Consider the following 25,402-nt stretch of genomic DNA (forward strand, 5'->3'; position numbering starts at 1 on the left):
ACATAGGTGATCTGTAGGACGTCTGTACAGCACATAGCCCTGCCCCATTCCTCGTTAGTATAGTAGTGAGTATCCCCGCCTGTCACGCGGGAGACCGGGGTTCGATTCCCGAACAGGAAGGGCCATTCCTTTTGAATGGGGAGAAAGAAATGCCTGGCCTGGCGAGCACATGCCTTGCTTCCTCCTTTTATGGCGACTTCCGTTCACACCCTGCAGTGTGGATTTTCAACTCCAAAGAGACAATTAGCCTGCAAGGCCACACCGCCTGCTTCTACATCGCCTTCCGCCACTGGGCCCAGCTTCAAGACCTGCACGTGGGAGATGTTTTGGAGCCGCAAAGGGAAATACTCTGGCCAAAGGCATAAGGACAATCGCCCAGCCAAACAGGGTGGCAGCTGGTCAAGGGGCCAGGAAGAGAGAAAAACAGACAGGCAGGAGGCTGGGCTCCTGTCTTTTTTCCTTTTGTTATGATTTTAACTGTGACAATAATGGCGGGACTTGAGAAATAGCTGTGGCCACTGCGTGTTGAAAGGAAGGCTCTATGAGCCTGAGAAGCTGCGGCCCTCAAGAGGCGCTCTGAAAGCCAAAGGGGCCTTGGGTGAGTTTGTGATAGTGTGACTTTGAGGAGCGTGTGAAGTGTGGAAGGGGAGGGTAGAAAGAAAAGGTTGTGAGAGAAAGAAGGTGCTGAGCAGCCCATCACTGAGTGAAACATCACAGCGCTAAGAGGCTTTACCCTGCATCAGCTTGGTATCTGAGGAGGTGATGCAGGGGTTGGCTGCAGCTGGCCAGGGGACCTTCGTGTGTAGGAGGGGAAGGCTCGGGGCTTGAGGAGGCCCAGGACTCCTCCGGATCGATGCGGGCGGGCATTCGGCCAGTGCGGGTCTTCTCCAGCCGATGGGGCATTGTTCGGGACTCCTTTGGATGGGGGCGAGTCTTGGCCCCTGCCGTGGGAAGGGACGGGGATCTCAGGGCTCCGTTGGGGCATGCAGAAGATGCAGAGCCCGGGGCTAAGCTGCACTAAGGGGGGAGCTCCACCCGCCCCCCATTCTCAGACCACCGTGGGGGGCGGGAAAAATTGCTCCTGAGTCCTGGCCTTGCATCCCAGCCGCCAGTCCTTCCCACCACCCCTGTGCCCAGCTTCCCCCAAGCGCTGCCGCCCTCCCGTGCAGCCCAGCCCAGCCCCTTCCCCCTGGCTCGCCGCTGGCTCACAGTCGGGCAGGTCACAAACAAGCCGATCGCCCCAGCCGCAGCCCGCCGGCCCGCACAGAGCCTCCCTGCTGGGTCCTCGTGGGACTGCCCCCGGCCCCGCGCGGCTCCCGGCTCGCCCTGTACCACGTGCGCTGAAGCGCTCCCCGCCTTGTTGCTATGGCAACAGCACATCCAGGCCTCCCCGCCGCTTCCATTGGTCGGGGAAGGTTTCGCCCCGCCCGTGCGCGGGGCCAGGGCCGGCGGGGCGCCTCGCAGGTTGAGGGACAAGGGGTAGCCGCAGGGGGCCGGCGCGCGGCTCTCTCACGCGCTCTGCTCCGCTTGTCCTGCCCCCCCGTCCCTCTCTCCCTTTGGTCCTGTCACGCGCGAGGGGCGCCCCCGGAGTCTCGAGGACCGGAGGATCGTCCGCGCGCTGCCCGAAGCCCCCGCGCGACCCAAGCTCGTGCAGCCCGGTAGGTGGCGCGTGCCGGACCCCCAGGCGGGGCGGGCGAGCTGCGCCCCCGGACCAGCCCCGTCCCAGGCTTGGCTGGAGCCCCTCTGTGTCCGGGCGTCCCCAGCAGCACCCGACGGGCGCGCTGCGGCGGGATGGACTCGGGTTTCTGTCTCGGAGCCACAGCTCGACATCTTCCCTCCCAGACCTAGCTGGGGAAGAATCCCGCTGCTGAACATCCGTGCCCCGGCCAGGGCCCCTGGTGATCCAGCCCTCTGTGTGTCTCAGTAGCCCTCCTTCACTTGGCCAGTGGAAGGAGACTCACTGGCAGGTGTCGGGCAGCCCTTGCAAGCTCTCTCCGGTTCCCTGCTCCCCGTCTCCTGCCCAAGTGGTTTTTGCTCAGTCACTTGGGACTGGTGCTCAAATTGCTGGAAGGCCCAATATGCCATCATAACTATTTCCACAACACCTCCAGCCAGCCTGGTGTCCAGCACAAATGGTCAATCTGAAGAGTCGCTGCTGCAGGCGGGTGTTGAGTGTGGGGTGCATCATAGGTTTTTTAAAGGAGGAGAGGGGTCCCCTTGAACTTAGTTAACTGAAACCTCAGCTCAAATGTAGATGACTTTTTTTCACCTTTAGAAAGGCATGAACCTAACAGTGGGAAAAAATCACTGAAAATACTAGCACAGTGGGGGTTAAAGGCTGCTTAAGGTCAGCAGACCCACTGTGTAAAACCGACACCTTCTCTAGTCCGAATATCTGCTCTCGGGGTCTTCCAGTCAAATCTGCTCATTTCACTGGCCAAAACAAGAGCTGACTGCAGAGCTAGTGTATCACTGTCGGAGAGCGAGGTGGGTTCTAATATGCCTCACGTATCTGCCACAGTATGTCCAGCCAAGATCTGATTGCAAACTCCTTCATTTGGGATGTTGAAGGCAGAGGGAGCAGAGGGACTGGCAAAGCCAAGGTGGAGTTTCAGTTGGAAGCAGATAGAAAAATCATCTTTTGGCTGGTGAGCTGAGGATAGATGGGAATCTGCAGGTCACAGTGGGAGTATAAGTAGAGAACTCACGGTATAGTTTTTACTGTCACTTTTTGGACTATAACTTCACTTTCAGATTTTGAAAGTGGATGAAATGTGGGAGGGAAATTACTCATAAAATCAGCCTTTCCCCCACCACCTGTGGTAGCTTAGCAATAGTTAGTTACCTGTTCATTTTCCCTCCCTCTCCCCATTGGTGTCACTTCAGGCATCCATTACATTAGCCAGGGCTTTATGTAATTTCCTCTGACACCTTGGAAGTTGATCCTGGCAGCTTTGGTCCCCACTCAGATAGCTCAGTAAGTGCCAAGGTGAAAAATGTAGGGTCATTTGTTGTGCATGGGTAATATGGAAATTTCACTGGCATAATCAGCCTTTGAAGAAGTAGGTGCTACTGATAGAGAATGGATAAACAGGCATCTAGATTGAAGGATCTTCTGCCATATTTCAAATCCCAACCTGATCGGTGTTTCCTGACATGGGGGACTGGTTCCTTTTCCACCACTTTTCTCTCTGCCACTCTTCATTACAAGACTGGGATGAATGACATCCCATTCTTAGATGTACATTTCCCCGCTTCCCACACAAAACTACTGTTATCCCAATGTGTGTGTGTGGGGGGGTGGTGGTGGTTAAAGTTATTTATAAAAGATGTCCAGAAATGAAGCTGAGGTAGAGACTACCTGTTTAATTCCAGGGTATGAGGAGGAAGTCATACCTCCTGTCACTGAAAGGTTCCCCCCCTCTAGATGATTAAGGGGGATGTTGAGAGGCTCCGTGAAGAGGATAGTGGACATGACGAGATGGGAGCTGGCAATCAAGTGAGAGAAAGGGGAAAAAATGCTCAAGGACTTGACAAGGAAATGGAGATGCCAGGGAGGTTGCAGAAATGTTGAGTTGTAGGAACATGACCAAAAAAGACAGGTAGAACTGAAATCCATGAGTGCATCCCTCAGCATGTAGGATAAACCTACCTGATCCCTCCCCCTCAAGGCTTTAGAAGATGGATAAACTTCCAAGATCCCTAAAAAAAGGAGTACTTGTGGCACCTTAGAGACTAACAAATTTATTTGAGCATAAGCTTTCGTGAGCTAAAGCTCACTTCATCAAATGCATCCGATGAAGTGAGCTGTAGCTCACGAAAGCTTATGCTCAAATAAATTTGTTAGTCTCTAAGGTGCCACAAGTCCTCCTTTTCTTTTTGCGGATACAGACTAACACGGCTGCTACTCTGAAACCTTCCAAGATCCATGTGAATAAAACTGGAGAAGGGAGATTCCTTCCCAGTCTCAGATCTGACAGTTTGTTGTTTATCCCCGTGCATGTGAGTGAGAATCACTGGTGGTTTGATATCTAGTCCTGTGAATCTGAGGTGATAAAAAATGTGATTCATAGGGTTGAAATGAACATCATGTTCACTCTTATACTTCCTGCTGACTTGCTCTGCACTAGCGGGGTGGGGGGAATCTTGGTAGCTGAGGGAAATGAGCTGACAGGTTAAGTAGGGGAAAAGCAGTCCCACATATGCACTTTTATGCAAATTTGATTTGATTGATTGCTCCAGTATAAAAAATCAACAAGAACTGTATGAAATCAGTCAGTATGGTACCATATTAGCTAAAACCCTCAACATGTCATAGAAATCAGAGATGGAAGCCATCTGTCAGGTCACATCCTGTCCATTCCTCCACTGTGGTTTATGCAGAATTGTTCACTACAGCACATTTTCCAGGGCATTGTCCAGTTTTGAATAATAACTGAGTGAGGGGTTTTCATCATTTTGCTTGGGAAATGGTGCTATAGTCTAATACTGCAGATATCCCTGTTACAAAAAGGTGTATTGATCTCCATCTTAAATTTCCCCTTTGCTGAGATACTTCCTATTGCTCTTTGCCATATTCCTGGATCATCCTTAATAATTTCTCTCCCTGCTTACTGTTTACACCCTTCACATTTCATTTTCTCACAGTCTCCTCATCCTTAAGAAGGCATTTGCCTTAGTTAATTTTATGCTATATGATATTTTAATTAGGTATATTCCTGGGTGACTGGCAGTCAGATCCAGCTGAGCCAGCAATTTTGGGATATCCCTAAGGGATTTTCAGAAACTCTTTGAGATCCCAGTAGCAATGACACACCATCTGCTGTTAAATATAGTGCCCTTCGTGTATTAATACATCTAGAGAGAGAAATTTAAAGGGAAATTGTGGAACAGCACAAGAGAAGGAGTGATTCCCATCCACTTATCAGTTAGGGTGGATGTTGGGAAGGTTTGACTGCTAACTTCCTGGATTTGGTACACAGAACAAGATAAGAGTATCATTTGGTGTCTCCAAGTATTACGTTCCTTTGCCATACAATCATGCTGCAACATAGTATCACAGGGGCATGACATACATCTGCTTTGCCCATAGGACAGATATATGATATAAGAATATTATTGGCTGGGGAGAGAGGATAATGTGTCTCACCTGGTTTGGAGGTAGGGGTGGGACAGAGATAGATGGGCAGTAGTAGCAGCAGAAGTTAGTGTGGCAAATCTCCCCCCTCCCCCCCCCCCCCCGACCAACCCTGGAAAGGCCCAAGGAGTGGGACAGAGATAAGCAGCTAATAGTGTAGTGGTAAGCCCCAAAAAATAATCAGACTCTCTCTTCAATGTGACTGTCACAGTTTAAAGGTGACTGCACCTGTATTCTCTGCTGTGTGGTCCACTCCAGGAGTGCCCAGTCAGGTCTTCAGCCATCAACTGTCTCTGGCAGGAATCCTTGTCCACTCCCATCTGATTGGGGGATTTAAGGCTGCACAGCTTCCTGCTTTACACTGTGATATCCCCAGCAAGCCAGTCTGCCTGACGGCTGGAACCTGAGCAGTCTCTGAGGATTACTACCAGTGTGTAGCCAGCAGTAGCAAGTTACCACACAGTTATTTCTAAGCAAGCACAATTATTCCTGAAATAAAAGCAGTATAGAGGAAACATAAGAAAATAATAAACAGATTTAAACACACACTAAACATACCAAGAGTCACCCATCAGTTTTAAGGGGCCCTAGTTGGCCAAAGTGTTTCCAACTCTTGGACAAAAGGTCCTGTCTGTTTGCTGGATCAGAAAGAAGGCCCTGTGTCAGTTCAAGATCATCGTCTTATAACAAAAACCCTTGGTCTGCTAGTCCCTAGAAAACACAGCTTGAACGAGTATATGCAAACCATTCCAGGGAGTGGTACCCCTGCAGAGCTGTTTAGACTCAATGACTTGCCTTAATCACTCCCACTGTTTTTAGCTTCAGGAGAAACTGTGGTAACCTTCCCCCATGGAGTGGAACACAGTCTTACATAAACCATTCATAAATGTAATACAGTGGCCCCCAAAGATACTGCAGTATCTGTCACAGTGTCATTTTCAAGTGCTCAACATTGGCCTAATTCTACTCCTGTTGAAGTCAATGGTCATTTTACCATTGACTTTAGAGGGAGAAGAGTTAGGGCAATGCTGAGTGCTTTTGAAAATCCAACCCTAAATAGGTCTCCATTGTGACTTCTGCCTAACTGCAGATGCTTTCTGTGCTTGTCTTGCTTTCCAAGCCTCTTCTCTTGTGCTTGAGGATCTTTGTTTTGGTCACCAAAATGTATGGTGATCAGAAATGAAAATTAAACCAAAAATCCCCTGCACAAAATGCAGAGGTGGCACGTGCGGGTACAATCCCTGCTGTCTTCGGTGGGGGTTGGTCCTGCTTGGGAAAGGGCTGAATTTGATCTCCTTATTTTACCCCTGCTTGCAAAACACTTAGGAGAGTGTTTTGGTAAGAGGAGGGGACTGGGAGTCCAAAAAGCTGGTTCTGTCCCTGGCTCTGACACATGTCCTGTGTGATCTTGACCAAATCACCTCTCTATAAATTTGCTTTAAATAGGGAGACTAATACTTTCTTGCCTTGCAGGGGGCCCCTGGGAATGGATTTGTTACCGTTTGTAAAATGCTTTGTGCTATGAATGGTGACAGTTGCAGGAATTATAGTGCTGGAGAATGGGTCAGTAAAGTTAAGATTTTTGTCCTGGATATTTTTAGTAAAAGTCACGGACAATAATGCAAAATTAAAGGAAGCCCATGACTTGTCCCTGGGGAGTAAGCTGGGAGCTCCAGGAGGCTTGGAGCTCCAGGGTCCCCCTCCACTTGCGGCTCCAAGCTGCGGGGCTCCTCCCTCCCTCCCACTCCGGCTGGGAGCTGTGGGGGTCCACCTGGCTTCCCGTGGCCACAGGGAGCTCTGGGGGTTCCCCCCTGCTGCTTATGGTGGCTGGGAGCTCCATGTGTCCCCCCTGTTGCCCACGGAGGCAGAGAGTTCCAGGAGTACCCCTGCCACACGTGGCAGCCGGGAGAAGCGGGAGTCCTCTGGCCACCAGCGGTGGCCAGGAGCAGTGATGGTCTCCTGCTGCCCGCGGCAGCTGGGAGCGGCAGGGATCTCCCTTGCCGCCTCCCACAGCCGGGAACAGTGTCCAGGAGCGGTGGGGGTCCTCCCTGCTACCACGGCAGCTGGGAGTGGTGTGCGGTGCCAACTGGCTTGGGGCAGCCGGGGTACCCCACGATTCCCAGCCTCCACAGGCGGCAGAGGACCCTGCAGTTCCCAGCCGGTGCTGGCTGAAGTCACAGAGGTCTTTGGAAGTCACGGACTCCATGACTAAATCATAGCCTTACAGATCAGACATAGTACAAGCAGCAGCCATGCAAACTTCCCCACCCTCTTTTGCCAAGTGCCTCATCTCTGATGTGAATGTAGCAACTCTGGGAGATTTTGGTCTCTATAACCCATTCAGCTCTTGACCTCTCTGTTGAGACTAACAAGGCAGATAGTTAATGCCAGTGGTGATGGGTTTTGTGTCTGGGTAAGTTGAGTGCTTCTTTTGCCTTTCTTAGGGGTATATTGGTTTGAAAAGGGAACATCACAAGCAACCCAAGAGTGAAGTCGGATAAGAAAAATCAGCTGTTCAAGGTAAGTCACTTTTAGGCCCACTTTTTAGGCCCATTCTATGAACATTTCACATCAGTTTAGATGCATTGCAGCCAGCAAATGATCTGAAGTCAGAGACCGAGTCAAATGAAAAGCAGAAGTTAAAAACATGAATATGTTAATGAGAATTTAAAAAAAAAATCCAATCCCCCCAACCAGTGCAGTCTGAATGCCTTTGTTTGTACACACTGGGAGACTAGAGAACATCCCAGTGCAATCTGGGGGCAAAGATGGTGCTTGACCAGGGCAGAGTGGGGCATAATTGGTGCTGAACCTTACAAAGTAGAGTGCCAAACTGGGGCAAAGCAGGGTACTAAAGGGCAGGACTAGGCATTAAAATAGGGCAAAGCTATGTTCTAAACTGGATGCAGGAGGGCTGTAAATGAGGATGGAGTGGCCTGGGTCCTTTTAGTTAGGTAATCTCTACACGTCTCCTTATGTCTGATCAGTTTCATGTTGTCACTCACCTTAATCCATCTACATCTGTTTCCCTCCCCCTTCTCCAGCAGCCATGCCCCACTTCTTGGATTGGTTTGTGCCAGTGTATCTGATGATCTCCATTCTCATCTTGGTGGGCTTCGGAGCTTGCATATACTACTTTGAGCCGGGCCTACAGGAGGCCCACAAGTGGCGGACGCAAAGGCCGATCATGGAACGAGATCTTCGGAAAACACTGATGATACGGGATAACCTTGCCTTTGGGGTGCCTGAGGTCTAGTATTCTGCGTGTGGGGTGTTTCTAGAAAAACACCCAAACAGAGCCTTTTCTGGGTGGGCCCTAGCTAGCAAGGTTTGGTCTGGATGCACGTTTCTCCTCACTCAGGAGAGAATCTTCTACTGTCTGGTGACTGAAGAAGGGTAGTTTCACTCTTTGCTAACACAGGTCTCTGTTAATCACCAGAGTTACCTCTTTTTTTCCTTCTTCTTCTCCATTTCTGAAGCAAGGTTTGTGCTCCTCTGTTGACTCAAGGCTTTCAGGTCTACCCTAGACAAGATACTCATTACTCAACAAAGGATCTCCTGCACCACTCCATGGCCTGGATTTTTAGATCCACCAAAGGTAAAGGTCTCTGTTATTCATTATCCCTTAGAGGATACCTGCACCTATACATTATCTTTTAAAAAAAATTCTTATGGGCACCAGATGATAACAAATAGACTTGATATGGGACATAGATCCTTTTAGTGCTAGGTCACTGGTTTAAATCTAGCCCAGTTTGCTAGGATCTGAAAGGTGTTATCATCAAATGCCTCTTTGGTGACTTACCAAAAATGAATTTGGTGGCTCTCAGTCCAGTTCTTCATGGACAACTGTGCACATCACAGAAATCACCAATGCCACTGAATTGCCATCTGTGCTGGGAGTCTCATTAGAGATGCCACGGATTGAATGAGCCATGGAGAGTGAATTCCCTACTCACCCCTAGAGGTGATTTTCCTAGCTCAGGAGTGAGACACACAGGACGGGCAAAGGGAGTAAAGATTGCTTTATTGGTGCCCATGTTGTACCTGTTTGGGGGATAGAGGACTTCAGTCTCCAGGGCTGTCAATCTGGTACTTTTATAGAATCATAGAAGATTAGGGTTGGAAGAGACCTCAGGAGGTCATCTAGTCCAACCCCCTGCTCAAAGCAGGACCAACTTTCATGAGCACTAAATTCTTGCACGCAATTTTCAGTTAAGGAGGTCTGTGTGGATCCTGCCAGGAAATGTCTTGCACCTCTCCTTGACCCAGGGCTCTGGATTTATCATTACTAGACGTTGGATCTTCTTCACCTGTCCATGATCCAGGGATCGAGGGTCCTTTATTATGAGTAGACTTGCACTCGTACAGTCCTCTGTCCTACAGCATTTTTTGAAATGGATCCCTTAGTGCATCAGTTCCGGTGCTGCACCCTCTTGACTGTCATCCACACTGAAAACTGTGAAATGCTCCTTGGAGAACTCTTCACTGTGAATCTCCGGTAAGGGATGCTGAGCCAGACAGGTGGAGATGGGGCACTACTAATGACTGTGCTTTCTAGATCCCACCTGTGTAGCATATAATGTGTATATGTACACTGTTTTTGCACTTTCCTCCATGCTTCCCTAGGGCTGATTTGCTAACAAAGTACTGTAAGAAAATGTGACTCCATGGGAGAGTGGGAATCCAGCACCTTTTTCTTCATTGTGAATAGTGTGCAAATCGTAGCTGATAACACTGGCCCAACTCCGAGCCTAGGACATGAGGTATTCCCCAGCAGGTACTACTGTGCCACACCTGCTTAGAACTCTAGTAAGACACTGGCTCCTGTTCCATGGTGCTTTGTATCTCTGCTGATCCATCGTGACCCTGGCTGTTCCTCACTTTCTATGCTAACATGTCCCTAATACCCCATTGTCCTCATTTCTATACGTAATATATTATAAAACTCCAGTCTTGACCAATCATGCCCAGTTATCTACATTCCATACAGTACCACTGTCAGTGCATTCCATACCAGTGCAGCACAGCCATGGCCACCTTTTGATATACCCTGCTGCATATTTGCCATTGTTGCCCTATCGGCCACCCTTCTGTACATTCTGTACCATTGTAACACAGTCCCTGCTGCCCTATTGTGCACGTCTGTACATTCCATACCATACACAAAGTGCTGCTGTTTTGTACATACTTCAGTACATTCCATACCATCAGACTGCTCTTGGTGCTGGTTCAGTGCCGCGCTCCGTGATGGCTCCAGTGTGCAGCAAGAGCCATTAGACGCAGGGGTGCAGACAGGCTCCTCCCCCATCATGGTTCCTGGATCAGCTCACAACATATATAGTCCCTAGGATGAGAGTTGTGAAGCCAGTGATAATTTTCACTGGAAACTGTTGACAGAGCTTTTTCATCCATTACCGAATGAAGGATGGAGAACATATTATGTCGATTTAAGCGGGTGACTTGTCATTGGGGGTTGCTTGGGGAATAACGTTTATGTTAGCAGTGATGGCTGTGGTACAAATGGAAACTGTCCTCAGCACCTGGCAAATGTCGTTGGCCTTTATTGGCCATTTCATCTGCCCTGGTCAGATGAGGCATCATCACCAACACCAAGGTCCCAACTGGTGGGACCTTCTTGGGTCTGTCAATGTGAGACAGTTGAGTCCCTACATTCAGACTGGAACATGGTGATCTTGATGCAGATATCATAACATGGGCCCTGATTCAGCAAGGTTCTGAAGCATGTGCCTAAATGTACGCACACGAGTTGTCCTACATCAGTGGTTCTCAAACTTTTGTCCTGGTGACCCCTTTCACATAGCAAACCTCTGAGTGCGACCCCCCCTAATAAATTAATACTTTTTAAATATATTTAACACCATTATAAATGTTGGAGGCAAAGCGGGATTTGGGGTAGAGGCTGACAGCTCGCGACCCCCCATGTAATAACCTCACCACCCCCTGAGGGGTCACGACCTCCAGATTGAGAACCCCTGTCCTACATGCTTCAGTACCTTGCTGAATCAAGGCTGTGAAGGTGCAAATGTCACAGTGCAGCATCACCGTATCATCCGGTAATGATTTTGTTCCTCAGTATGAATTCAGATAAATGGCAGCCCTCAATTACATTGACAATATCTATTGCCCAAAGGTCACTCAAAATAATAAAGCCATAGTCTCTGAGTTCAACTTAGAGACCTGCTTCTTGGGCCTTGACTGTTGTAACATGGTGGCTAGGCCACCAATGCAAATGGACCCCAGGTTGAGCAATGGGGTAGCAATAAAAACCTTTGTACTAGAGGTCAGGAGCTCAGAGATGTCAGGGACAGATTAAAATATCCCCGTAAGACCGAGGTTCCATGTTTTGAAAAGACTCAAGATAAGGAAATCTCTCTCTCTCTCTCTCTGGTGTTCCCAGTTTCTCTCTGTATGAAAGAATCCCTATTACTGTGTGTATGGCAGTCATCCCACAGGTGCAGTCTGCCCTCCAGAGATGGCTGGGAGCCAGTTCAACCACCCACTTACAGTCATGGGTCTAACTGTTCCTACGGAAAGGGTCAGGAAGGACCGAACCATAGAGACTGACCTCTCCTCTCCACCATGGGCGATCCCTCCAGCCCTGGATGAATGTACGTTGTCAGGAAGTGATGGGGAGTTTGTACTGTGCTCCAACTCTGTGTGCGTGTGCGGGTGGGAGGGACTCCAGTCTCCGGGAATGTTACCAGCATGAACTCCACAATCACTCTTGTATTTCACCAGCAGAACACTCACCTTCATAAACTAAGTCAAAAGAAAAAAAATAAAAAGGAAATGAGTGATTGAGTCTCGTGCCAATGCTCCGTGGGATGTGGCAGGCAGAATGACTGTCTGGAACAGCCCCCACCTTCAGTGTGCGGGGGAAGCCCTATCTGTGTGTGCCTATTCTGGCTCGCAAAGGAATCCCCGTAGACCCCACTCTCTAGGAAACAGTCTTGCTGGAGTAGGGGCTGGACCAATTGGCCTGTCATTTCTCTCTCTGTATCCTCTGGGCCTCTTTCCTGTTCTGTGCCATTCTCTGTGTGTAGTCTCAAGTGTTTTAATCCCACCTCTCCTAGACCCTGGATTAACTGGATGAAATTGACCAGAAAGAAAATTAATTGTCTGAAATTGAAGAGAAAACATTTCCCAACAGTGGGATCCATTAGGTCTTGGAATAGTCTCCCAAGGGAATTGGTAGAAGCCCTGTCACTTGGGACTCGTTAAAGCTACTGGACAAGGCCTTGGAGACTCTAGGGAACAATCCTTCATGGGCAGGGGGATGGCCTACGTGTGATCTAGCAAGTATCTGCATCTTTAACTTGTATGATACCTCTCTCTGTTCATCTGTCTGATACACCAGTACTGTGAACACCCCACCTTTAGCCTAAGAGCTAAAATAAACACAAGCTCCAAAGCTCTGTTTGATGTTTTTTTGCACCGTGTGTTTTACACTGTCTGGTCCTGATGAAATTAGCATTAACAGTCAGGTGTTTTCCACTGTTACTTTGTACTTTATTCTCATTCAAGTCAAAAGTCTATATAATAAGTGTATGTAATAAAATATGTATAGAGACATGAGTTTTCTGGTGCTTATTGTCCTTGAGGTTTATTTTTATTATCATATTTTGGGGTGTTTTTTATTCTCTCTGGGATTAAACAGGTTACCAAATATGAAGGAATTGGAGTGCAGGGGGAATGTTTCCCTACCCTCTGCCTTAGAGGTCTGTTAGCAGGGATCTTCGTGATATTTTTTGACCTTCCTTCAGTACAAGGCCTATGCACCACTTAAGCCCCTATGGGCCTTAAGAGGGACTTAAGTGGTGCATAGGCTTTGTACTGGCCCCTTGCACAAGGGAGACTTTCATCCATCGAGCTCGGAGCAGGGATCACTCAGAGTGGGTGTTTTGAATCCCTCATTATCATTCTCCCATGACTTCAGATGTGGGAACTGGTAGAATTCAGTCCTTCATCTTTGCAGCTGTCACCATTTGCACATCTCCCAATGATGCTAATGGTGAAGATATGTGCCTGAGGCAGGAGTAGAGAACCCATATAACTGAGCATCCCAGTTAACTAAGCAGGTATGAGAGGCATAGATGATATAAGAGGCTAAAGAATGGGACAGGGAATTGGGAGATTCCTACCTCTGACTTCCTGTGTGGCCTTGGACAAGTCACTTAACATCTCATTTTCATCCTCTAGGCTGGTAGGATTAGTTGATGGCTGTGCCATGTCATTGGAAAGGTAATTTTCTCGACTGTGCAATTGCATCTCAGAGTTGACCTGTGGCCTTGATGTCACAATATTGTGGCCATTCTTAATGTACTAGCTCCTAGAACAGGTGTCTCCAGTGGTAATTGACAGGTGGCAACAATATTTGAACAATATTCCTGAGGGAGAAAGAAAAGGAAGCTGTAATCTCTCCTCTAACATCAGGCAGTCACAGCCTGCTCAAGACATCAGGTAAGGATGTTTGTAGTTAATGCAGGCCAATTCTTTATCTCAATCGTTTCAGTAATGGATGGTCTGAGTATATCTTGGAGTAATTAAGCAGAAGGAAAATTGCTGACTGTCAGGAAATATTTCCTCCCAGTGAGAGAGAGCCAATTGTGGATGATCCTCTCAAGGGAAGGGGGATAGCCTCAGTGCTTGGAACACTTATAACTAAACTGGAAAAAGCACTAGAGAAAGAAATGATAGCACTGGAAATAATGCTGCACTGGCCACAAGAGAGGGGTGGACTAGATCAGTGATTTTCAAACTTTTTTTCTGGTGATCTAGTTGAATAAAATTGTTGATACCCGTGACCCAATGGAGCTGGGGCAGAGAGGTTTGGGTTGTGGGAGGGGCTCAGGGCTGGGGCACGGGATTGGGGTGCGGGGGTGAGGGCTGTGGAATGGGGCCAGGAATGAGGAGTTTAGGGTTTGGGAGGGGCCTCTAGGCTGGGGCAGGAGGTTGGGGTGCAGGAGGGGGTCAGGGCTCTGGGCTGGGGGTTCAGGCTCTGGGGTGGGGTTGGGGATGAGGGGTTTGTGGTGCAGGAGGGGGCTCCAGGTTTGGGGGGGCTCAGGGCTGGGGTTGGGGTGCAGGAGGAGGGCAGGGTTCTGGGCTGGGAGTGCAGGCTATGGAGTTGGGCCGGGGATGAGGGGTTTGGGGTGCAGGAAGGGGCTCCAGGTTGGGGGGGGGGGGCTCAGGGCTGGGGCAGGGGATTGAGGCTCGGGGTTGGGGCATGGCCTTACCTTGACTAGCTCCTGGTCAGCGGCGCAGGGTGGGTGCTAAGGCAGCCTTCCTGCCTGTCCTGGCACCGGTGCTGCACCCTGGAAGCAGCCAGCAGCAGGTCCGGCTCCTAGGCGGAGGCATGCAAGCAGCTCCGTGCGGCTCTCACCCGCAAACACTGCCCCCCCCCCAGCTCCCATTGGCCAGGAACGGGCCAATGGGAGTGTGGAGCCAGTGCTTGGGGCGGGGCAGCCTAGGAGCCAGACCTGCTGCTTGCCACTTCCGGGGTCAGCGCAGTGTCAGAATAGGTAGGACCTAGCCTGCCTTAGCCAGGCAGCACTGCAAACGGGACTTTTAACCACCTAGTCGGCGGTGCTGACCAGAGCTGCTGGGACCCAGTACTGGGTCATGATCCACGGTTTGAAAACCACTGGACTAGATTATCTAATATTTCTATTTGCATCTCAAATTTTTTCTCATAGGACCATAGAAATTAATCAACATAATATTCACTTAGAAAACCAGTGCTTGTTAATATTTTCTCTCTGCCCCTACCTCTGCAGGTGCTGGTTTAATGTAAATCCAGGCATTCAATAACTAGCAATCCAGTTATCACCATTACAGTTGGTAATTGGTTACACTACAAGGAGTACATTTCTCTCCTTATTTTCCATGTGCTGAATCCTGGTCCAGGGATCTAAAACTTCTCTTGTGTTGGAGTATTTGTCATGAGAACAGCCTGCAGGAACTCCGAATCACCATAGGTTTAGATTGTTGGTCAATCTATTCAGAAGGGTCAGTCTGACTATACGACTGGGTTGCCATAGCATACTTTTGCCTCCTTATTTTCTTTCCTTTTTGTTTCTATTTTTCTATGTATCTTGCTTTGTTTTGTCTTCTGGGTTGACTTTATGGAACACAAAAGATGAAATAAAAAGACTGCATTTAAAAAAGGGCCTGCAGTTGTACCAATGCAACAAGCCGCAATTGCACCAGTGAAGTAAGGTTGGGAGTGGCCAATACTAGGATGAGACAAACAAAAAGGTGCTGATGATTCAGCAGGTAGCACTGAACCAATGCTGCAGCAGGCTCCCAGGGGTGCTGTGCTGCTGGAAGTGCTGTATTTCCATGGAGACATTGAATCAAGCTCCAAAATACTTGGCACTTTTCATAAGGAAAGTGTTACTAGCTCAGATACTCTAGCCAAATTCCGATGTGGGTAATTACATTCTGCTCACCTACAATAACCCCCAGGCAGAAAGCTTATGCTCAAATAAATCTGTTAGTCTTTAAGGGGCCACCAGACTCCTTGTTGTTTTTCAGATAGAAAAGTTATTCTTCACATCCCCTTCTAAAATACCTATTATGTTGTTGATAAATAGCTGTTAGGTTGCACCCCAGCCATGGCTGCACTGGTAGGGGGAATGCATGATTTCTGTATATATCATTGATAAAACACTTTGGGACCCTTCTGGATTAGAGGTGCCACAATAATAACAATTAATAAAATATGGTTGAAAATTTTATTTATTCATGAAAAGATACCCTTTTTAAAACCCAGAAAAGGAAAAAAACAAAAATTTAAAATCTTGAACATTTAAAACTTTTCAAAAATATTTTTACTAAATAAATACATAAAATACATTTTGTTCTGTTTTGACCTGTGTGCAACAGAAACAACTGAAAATGTTCACAAAATTGTTCCTTTAATAAAAATGATCATAGTGTGCCATCTCAGTAATACATGGAGTATAGAGGTTATTGTATCAATACATAGAAGTGCAGCATGTTTTGATAATTTCACCTGTCTCTGCGGAATCCACACCTCTGATTATGCCATGTGGATGGACTCAGCCTTGGCCAGAAATGCAGGGTTAGGGATGCAAGAATGTGCTAGGGTCACAGGGCAGGAATGGCTGTAATGCTAAGATTTCAAGCCTTTCAGGCCCTCCACAAACAGTTCATTGTTCCACCCCCTGCTGCTCTTGTGTCCTGTCAATGCTGGATGTGGGTAGGGGAGGGGATGATGATGATGGGGGTTACTCCCAGTTACTGTAAGTAGGTCAGAGGCTGGAGGTGGTCCAGGATGCTCAGCCGAGGCTTTGAAGCTAGACTCAGGCAAGGCACACTGCTTGAAGAGAGAAGCCAAGCCAAAGGGACCCAGAAAACCAAACAAGGGCAAAGCATAACAGGAAGAGGCTTATACACATTGATAGGGAATATATTTAAAAGCACCCTCTGTACAGGGCTGCTAGGGCGCTTGTAACCCAACCAGCTGCACTCACTGCTATTCCAGTCTCAGGATCCCCCAACAATACACGCGAATCCGACAGCTCCCCTTCTCATCAATCCAGTGCCCAGCCCTCACAGCCCTGGCGATGCATCTCTTTGTAAACACCCAGTTCTAGCCCTTCTCATGGTCCTGCTTCATCTCATGTTACTCCAGTCCTGGGGACCCCCAGTTCACACAGCTCTGCCAGTGCACCTCCATCCTGACCTACCCCACCTCATGCTTTGCCAGTCCCTTGCACAGCTCCTGACTTTGGAGGAAATTGGTGGGAGTTTTTAGGAATGCTGACAAACCAGATGGAAGCAAAGGTCTCACCATTCAGTACAAAAGCAGGATGGTAGAGAATGGAGGGGAATCCAGACACTTGCATGTTCCCTTCCAAACATCTTTCTCAGATTCACACACCATTATGTTAATCTCCACAACCAGAGTGAAGATTGAGAAACCCACAGCCAAAAAGGGCATTGGGAGATCCAGAACCAAGATTAAGAGTCTCAGTGTCCTTGCTAGAGCTTGGCTTGAATCAGGGAAGAGAACCGTGGCACCTTGGCTTATGATTGTGTAATAGTTCATAGATTAAGCAGGGCTGGGGCTGGGCAGTGCTAAATTGGTGAGAAAATCCCCAAGGAAAACGCAGGGGCTGCAGGAAATGCCAGGAACTCAGCAGGTGACATAGTTCAATCTTAGGTAGTATATTTGCAATGTCCCGGTGTGTTGCTAGGGGATGCTGTGCTGAAGGAGGTGCTGTTTTTCAGATGAGATATAAAACCGAGGCACTGAAGCACTCATTCTCTTTAAAGATCTTATGGCAAAATTTGCAAGATTGAGGTGTTAACCCTGACCTCCCAGGTATATTCTAACTTTGATCAGTGCATTCTGCTGGTCTAAAAATCTTCCTTTGGTGTCACGTGAACATGGTTATCCTCAAATTGTCATGCAGAGTTGCTGGCTCAGAATGTCTGCAACATTCCTCCCCAGCAGAGGTTAAGGTAAGAGAGAATGTTGGGTGGGAGAGATATAGGGCAAAACACAGCTCCCCCTTCTCTCCTTGTCTTGGTGAAGCAGCAGCCCCTGACTACTCCCTCTCCTTCTTGACTGGAGCTCCCCTTCCTGTTTCAATCTACTCTAACTGCTGCTCCCCAGAAGTGAGTAGGTGAACAAAACCTGTGAATCTAGGCTGGACAGTGCTTTGCAATCCTAGAGATGAAAGATTCTATGTCGAAATGTCAGCCATGAATATTCCCATGTGCCTCAAGGCTCTTTTGATTCCCTTGTCCTTGTTTTTCAGTTTCTAGCATGGCTTTTTATGAGTGCTCTCGTTCACTCTCTGCCCACTCCCTCTTGCTGTTGGGACCAGCTGTGTTCCACCCCGAGCTCTCCAAGTCTCTTTCTCTCCCACTTACTTTTAACAAAGCCGGGAAAAACTTCCTACAATGGAGAGAGAGATCAGTAAGGATGGTTGTCAGGAGGAAGGGCTCTGATGCATTTTCTGTGGCTTCGTCAGCCAGGACAGAAGCCAGGAGATCTGAACATCTTTTGATCAACGCTCCTGCTAAGCACTGATGTGGTTAAAATTTCCCAGCCGGATCCAACACAGTCTGTGGGAGATTTGGTCACAGCTGCCCCCTCTCAGAAATGTGGAATATTCCTTTCACCAGCTGAGGGATCTGGGACATCGGCTGCTTGGTCCCAGCTGACAGTCTACCCTCAGTTGCTGCGCTCCAAGAGCCAGGTAAGCTCTTAAATTTCCCTCTCATTATCTGACTCTCCTCTGAGAATCAGATGAGGAGGACAAAGGGCTGGGTAAATCTGAGCCTTCCTTGAGCTGATTTTGACTTGACCTAAGAACTGCTGCACCTGATCAAGATGCAGGACACTGCAGAGAAAGGCAAGGTAACACTTCCTCCCCATGGTACAGTTATGGAGGGTGTGGGGGAAATTCTTCCTGGTCCCAGCTGGGGATTAGTGTATGCCCAGAAACATGTGGCTTGAGGCTGCTTGACAGCTCTTATATTTGCTATCTGCCAGGGCTGAGGAACACTGGCAGAGGACAGCACATGGGGAAACCTGTAATGTCGCTTCCCAGCCAGTCCAAGCCCTTCTGCCAGCATTAAGCCTTGTAGGTGAAGACTGATGCTCCCTTTGAATTTGTTTCTTTAGGAAGCATAAAGGTGCCAAGAGTTTAGGATGGACAAGGACTTCGCTCCTTCCCCTCACAGGGTCCGCAGATGTATTCCAACCCTGGGAGCCTGCTCCAGCCCCAGTCGCATCCCAGGTTTATCGGCCCGGCCGGTGGGAGGTGGGGGGCCGGCGCCTCTCAGCCCCAAGCTGAGAAAGGAAACCCACCCTGACTCCTTCAGCCAGGACTCCGCAAGGCAGATTCCACTTGCAAAGGGGAGAGTGAGTGCCAGGCCTAACTCTAAGCTTGCAGGCCCAAGGGAGCTGAGTAGGCCCGGGCTGCCCATCCTGTGCCCTCTTCCCCATTCATCCAGGTCCCTTCCGTGGACTACTGCCAATGGTTTGGCACCACGGAAGCTGAGCTCCATCTCATTTACCCTCCGCCGGAGCGGCTGTGTACCTCCACCTGATCGGCAACTGCTCCCACCAGCCTCTGCAAGGAGAGAGCTCCACTGTCCACTGGGGAAGGAAGCACCAGGAGGGGAACTGCCCTTGTCGAATCTGCAGCCGTTACCTGGAGTACAAGCCTTGCCCACAAGAGTGCCTCTTGGCTGCATGGAAGAGCAAACAAATACCTGGCATGATGAGCAAATCAGTGCTGCATATCCAGGGTCAGAGATGCCCACCGCATTGCTTCCCTCAGGTCCAGATTTCCAGAGAGGCTTGGCCCGTGCTACCCATGCTTCTCCTCTGCCACATCCCCAAGTCAAGGGGAAACATCCCATGAACTCATCCATGACAGCAGCTGGTCAAGAGGACCACGTGGCTACCAAGAGATACAATGACCCACTTGGCATGGGAATTCTCCAAGGGCCACTTGGGTGTGGGAATATGTCAAGTCCCATTCCTGAGCTGTGTGCTGAGGGGCTAGCTCTGGGGGGCCAACTCTCTGCCGCAGATACCATGATGTCTCCTGTGATGGACACAGTTGGGCCAGCATGTAAGTCCAAAGAGGGCAGCTGGACTGGGTTGAGTTTGGGGTCTTGTCCTGAAACACGCTGATGAATGGAGGTAGAAACAGGCATCAGGGTTTAGCCCTGAGGTTTCATCTTGCATGGGGTCCCATTCTCCCATCATTCTGTTTCATGTGGTGAAGTCCCAGCTACCAGATAGTCCTGGTGGAGCATTCCATCAACCGGGGGTGGGGGTGGCAATTTTCCTCCTTCGCATTTTCAGTCACACTTCATAATCTTAAGAGTTCATCATTTATAAAAGTATATAAAGGGTTACTAGACGATTAATAGATGTTGTGAGCATGGTGCAGACACAGCGGTACTGTGTGTACTAGATGGTTAATAACACATCAGAAGAAGTTATTCTAGATGGTTATCCAATCTTGCAAGCAATTGTTTTTAAGCAACGTCTGAATGTTCCCTTAATAGAAAGTGGCATCTAATTTTCTTTTTTCTTTTTACATTTTTTAAAAAGGAGGTTTTCAAAAACCTCACAAAAGGACTAACTCTGCCAGCCCTGACTGGCATCCCCATGGGCCAGCCCTGCCCTCCCCCCAGATCGCACAGACTGGGAAGTTGCAACAGCACAGGATCTCAGCCATTGTGACTGTGTGGGGGGTGGGACGTGGAGTGAAAATACAGTTGATTCTTTTTAGGTGGCAAAGTGCTGAATGCCCCCTTTAGCCAAACAGGAGAATGCTCTGTAGCCCTCATGGGGTTTTAGGCCCTTACTATCTCAGATTCCTGTCTCACCACATCGAGACAGCTGCGACTGATGGAGACATTGTACCTGATGGAGCCCCAGGTGAGGTCTGGGGCATTCTCAGTGGAACGCCCTCCGCTGTGGAATTCTGTGCCACCAGAGATCAGGATGAGCCTTCATGGCCAGATTTCAAACACCTCTCTTTGAGCAGACTATCCCCCCCAGGCATGGTGATGGCAGAGCAGCTTGGCAGTGTTTCCCTGGCAGATAAACAGCAGGATAATCCCACATAAGAAAGTGGCACAGATCATGGGAGGGACGGAGGGTACGGCCCTGCCAGATGGACATTGGTTTTCTTAATCTTGTCTGTGGTGCCTAGATACTGTGTTGCCAGATGCATCAAAAATAGACAGACAGGCATCATATCCCGAAAGTGGAATTTAGAGATTGGATTTGCAGTTGGCCTCTAAATTCCCTCTCTTGGGCCACTATTTGGCAGACACTAGAGGCCTGATTCTTGTGCAGCTGTTTGCTGCTGGGCACAGTCAGTGTACAGTGCTGCCCTTCTGATCTGATAGTGTTTTAAATCCACTTTGCACTCCCTGGCCTGGGGCTATGCTCCTCCATCCCTGTGCTGGTCACAGGGCCACAGTACAGAGCAAAGCCACCTTTGAATTTCCTGATACTCTTTGTGACAGGTGGGCTGCTCCTTTAAGGGACAAGAAGCCTGGGCCAGCCAGGCCTGTTCAAAGAGCCCCACCTGTGCCTTAACTATCTGCCTACCAGCCTAAGGGGGCTGGACTAATTGGGGTTGGGTGACTGCCTTAAACACCTAGGCTTAAAAAAATTGCAGAGAAAATTCCCTCTGGAGGAACCATAGGGAGTAAGTTGGGCTCCTGTGGCAGGGTCTATAAGGTCTGTAGTAGCCTGGCCTTGGAGTCAGTGCCCAGATACAGAGCAGGGAAGAGTGAAAAGTTGCTCAAAGGGGCTGAGATTGAGAAGAAGACTCTAGGGAAGGAGGCTGCGAGTCAGGGCTGTATCCCAGAGCCAGCAAGACTTAAAGGTAACTCAGAAGGGACGGGGAGCTGAGCCAGACGGTGGGGTGAAGAGGAGCCCAAGAGGATTGAAGACGCTTTTGTTTGTTTGGGACTTTTGTTTGGATTTTTGTTTCCCCAGAAAGGGACTGAACTCTGAGAATGGCACAGCCCAAGGGCAGAACCATGTGAATCCCAGGGAGAGACAGAAAAACTGGATGAGGGGAAACTGAGGCATGGGTGTGCCTAAAGCACTATGCTTGGCCACGAGGGGTGCTAGTGTGCAGGCACACCCTATGACTCTGTCCAAGCACCTGTGTAGCCCCCGGTGTAAACTAGAGCAGACTTGGGGCTATTCTTACTCATATTTGGACTGCCAATGGCCCTGCAGCTGTGAGTAAGTGGCAAGCAGTATTCTCAGGCTCCCTCCCACTTCATCTCTGCCCCGGCATTTCCTTGAATCAGAAGCTGCAAGAAAGGGTGGCATAGAATTGTTCTGCCAGCTGTATGCCAAAGAGCTGACACCCAATCCAACGGGGGGCAGTGGGTATCAGTTTTTGGCCACTGTATGGCCTTGTGTATCACTGGAGCAGCATACAGACCACAGCAGAGTAGAGAATCAGGCCAGTTTTTCACAGGATTACACCAGGAGGAAGACAGCAGAGAGCCAGACCCAGCATCCCTCACAGAGATACACGCTAGTCACATCCATGCAAATACCCATCTTCAACCACATGCATATATTCACAGTGACATGTGCACAGAGACCCAGACAGACACAGATGCCTATAGGCACCTGGAGAGAGACAGTATATGCACAGTGACACAAAGACATGCATCTCCTTGCCCTCACTGACACACAGGCATTGGCCTACAGATACTGCTTCTCTCTCCCCTCCCGCCCCACAGAGGGTGGCCCACTCTCTGCCTCTGGCCAACAACCAGACATCCACTTTCCAGGCAAAAGGCTTTGAAAGCCCCCCAGCTGGAGGCCTGATTGGCTTCAACAGAGTGACTCCTGATCGTCCCTGGTGTAGGTGAGATGGGAGTTAGGCCTTGGGACTGACGCTCCCCAAATGCTTAAAATCTCCCAACCTGTTCTCAGTCCTCTCTTTGTGAAACCCCTTTAGCAGCCCGCCGCAGGGTTAAATCTCTCTGCATAAACAAGTGGCTGTGGCTAGAGATGCTCCACAGACAGAAGCATGTGAAAACCACCTGGGAATAGGGAAGGAGAGGAGGGAAGGAACGGGTTTGTGTATGGCGGGGGGAACATATTCAGGGCACAGCTAATCCATTCATCACAGCACCTCCCATCCCCAGCAGCAAACACACCCTCTCGTGCCCACCAATCCAGCCGGGGTCTTGCAGCAGCTGGGATGAAGCTTTGGATCCTAGAAGGGGAGGGAGGGAGAGAGTGGGGGAGATTTTGCAGGGATGTTTAATATTCAGGTCACATGATACGACCATGGCAGCAGCAGCAGCAGCATCCCTGCTTATCTGAAACATCTAGTGGAGGAGAGGAAAAAAAAGGGAGAGCAGGAGAAAGAGAGAGAGAAAAGCAGAACCTCTGAGGCAGCCACACTGCACCGGTGTCAGGAGAGAAAAGCGTGTGTGCAGGGGAAGCCACCACTCAGGAGCATATTCAGAGACAAAGAAAGATTCATGTTCAAAGGTAGGTGGTCCATGCTGATGCTTGCACACTCGCGTGGTTTTGTCAGGGCTCAGGGATGTCGGAGGGATCCCCTGATGTTGCCGGCATATTGCTCCCTACACATGCACACGCACAGAATGGTGACTTGCCAGTGCTACAGAGATGAGAGAGAACATTTTCTTCATGCCTTTTTCTCTCAATGGCAAAATTCTGGTGTCAAGGAGAGAGCGGGGCGGTTGTGCTGGTGACGGTGAATAGCAGTCACCAAGGCTGCTCTGAAGGAGGGAAATAACCCCAGCAGCTGGTCCAGGGGTGGGAGAAACCACAAGCTGCTTTGTAGCTGGCTTGGCCCTTGTCGATTGCAGATGGTTGCGCTCTGGGCAATAGGAATGTCCTGTTCTAATCCCCAAGCATCCAAGTGGGACTCAGTGGGCAGGCAAGGAAACCCAGACACGGATGAGGGCCCTTAGGCTGATATGGGATTGGAAACCCATACTCCTGGGCCCCAGGTCAGAGCACTCTTCCAGGCTGCCTCGTGTCACAGCTGTGCAACAAACCCTTTGGGACATGAGGGTGGGAGACAGAGTGCAGCCAAGAGCTTGAGGGCTCCGGGGAGATTGGCAGCATAGGGAAGAGAGGTGTGTGCTGATGTGGGGCTGAGGGGCAAGCATGGGAGAGCATAGCTTCCTCCTGAGGACTGGCTCAGGGGTAGGACATGCTCCGGAGGAATGCCCCAATGGTAAGATCTTGGAGACACAAGGTGGGTGAGGTAATGGACCAACTTCAGTTGGCGAGAGAGACAAACGTTGGCACTTACACAGAGCTCTTCTTCAGGTCAGACTTATCAGAGCCTGGATCAGCTTTCCAAGGGAACCCTGTCGCCTGAGCTGTTTCAACCTAGAGAATCGAGAACCCCCTTACTGCAGCTGAGGTGGAGAGGGGGAGATGGCCTAATAGTTCTTCCTCCTTTCTAGTTTCTGTATTTTTCAGTGAGGCTTCAGTGTGCTAGATTTCACTGCAGATTGGAGAGAGATGGGCTACTGTCTAGCCCCGGTACACCACGTGGTTATTAAAGGCATATTAAGGAAGGCTGGCTTTGGGGAGGATGTAGCAGCCCCAAAGAGCTGGAATAAGTCTCTCTGTCCCACTTGAAATACCCTTGTCCTTAGTGGGGGGCGGGGAGGGGGATGAACTGACTTTGTGGCCTCCTAGTCTAATGATTTAGATCGGATTGTCCTGCACTATAAATTGTTTGTATTGTACGGATGTACATGCTGGAATAAATGGCCCCTTGGTAACTCTGGGACCTAGATAAAAATGAAAGGCATCCCTTCTAAAGCTTAGCCAAGCGAGGAAAAAATGGTTAACTGTGACATTTCTCTAGGTCTGAATTAACGAATGTTAATGTCTGCAAACCTCATGGAGATTTGGCTTAAACAATAGCCACTTGCTTTCTCAGGGGCATACACTAATGTGTGGAGGGCCAGATTGTGACTTGTACACTAAGACCCCTTTATTCCACCCTGGCAGTGTAAAAGGGGCCTTAAAGTGTGTGTAGGCGTAATTACCTTGCCAGGGCAGTGTAAGGGTGCTGTAGTGTAAATGGGAATCTGGACTATTGGGAGCGTTGCCCTTGGCTTCAGTGTCAGGATCAGGCCCTTCCTGAGTAGAAGGAGACACAGAATAAGGCTATAGATGTATTGTCTGAGTAGTAAATAGCAGTTTGTTTCTAGAGGCTGGATTCTTTGTGGTTTGAATGTTTCCACCCCTCACTCCTGATGCCATTCAGACAAAGAACAGGAAGGCCGGGGGAGGGGATAAGGAGCCTTTCATATCTAGGTTACTGGTTCTAATCTTCCCCTGGGGCAGTGATGACTGAAAGTCCTTACCATCTGATCTCTGTTCAGCAGCCTATGCGTAATGAGTTTGTGGGGCTCCATCCAGCGTTGAGTGGCTGCTGTAAATAGAACAGTGATGGACATGCTAGATGAATGAATATTAATGATGCTGAATTAGTAGCAGTCACTATTATTATTATTCATTATTAGCACTTACATAGTGCTTTTCATTCATAGATCTCAATGAGCTTTAAGTGTCATGGTCACAGGGCTAGCTGCACCTCAGTCCCCTTTCCAGTCTCTTTGAGTGCACCCCCCAGTGTTCAGCCTTGTGCCTTACCTATCCTTGAGTAGGAGGACTTGTGGCACCTTAGAGACTAACCA

General features: G+C 49.1%; 2 protein-coding genes across 5 annotated transcripts in view; both read left to right on the top strand.

Moving 5' to 3' along the window:
* Window positions 1–1,371: 1,371 nt before the first annotated feature.
* Window positions 1,372–12,720, top strand: SMIM45 (small integral membrane protein 45). 3 transcript variants are annotated; one of them, XM_074950330.1, is made up of 4 exons: window positions 1,372–1,658; window positions 7,582–7,657; window positions 8,185–9,638; window positions 11,559–12,720. In XM_074950330.1, exon 3 carries the CDS (start codon window positions 8,187–8,189, stop codon window positions 8,391–8,393), a length of 207 nt encoding a protein of 68 aa, XP_074806431.1. In that variant the 5' UTR covers window positions 1,372–1,658; window positions 7,582–7,657; window positions 8,185–8,186; the 3' UTR covers window positions 8,394–9,638; window positions 11,559–12,720. The 3 variants fall into 3 exon arrangements, 2 of the variants coding, with proteins under 2 accessions (XP_074806431.1, XP_074806420.1); XM_074950319.1 differs by having other exon boundaries at window positions 8,182–9,638; window positions 11,559–12,719; XR_012639213.1 differs by lacking the exon at window positions 8,185–9,638 and having other exon boundaries at window positions 11,559–12,709.
* Window positions 12,721–22,910: 10,190 nt separating this feature from the next.
* SEPTIN3 (septin 3) overlaps window positions 22,911–25,402 on the top strand; it is a 33,100-nt gene continuing 30,608 nt past the window's right edge. Inside the window, exon 1 of one of the 2 annotated variants that reach the window (XM_074941715.1) lies at window positions 22,911–23,201. In XM_074941715.1, coding sequence (XP_074797816.1) covers window positions 23,192–23,201 — 10 coding nt within the window. In that variant the 5' untranslated portion in view covers window positions 22,911–23,191. The remainder of the gene's footprint in view (window positions 23,202–25,402) is intronic. The other variant, XM_074941714.1, reaches the window with a different exon arrangement.

The sequence above is a fragment of the Natator depressus genome, chromosome 1 (assembly GCF_965152275.1).
Source record: "Natator depressus isolate rNatDep1 chromosome 1, rNatDep2.hap1, whole genome shotgun sequence".
Taxonomy (NCBI): Eukaryota; Metazoa; Chordata; order Testudines; family Cheloniidae; genus Natator; species Natator depressus.

Coding starts and splice junctions, on each gene's coding strand:
- SMIM45 (XM_074950330.1), top strand. CDS start 8,187: ATGCCCCACTTCTTGGATTGGTTTGTGCCAGTGTATCTGATGATCTCC.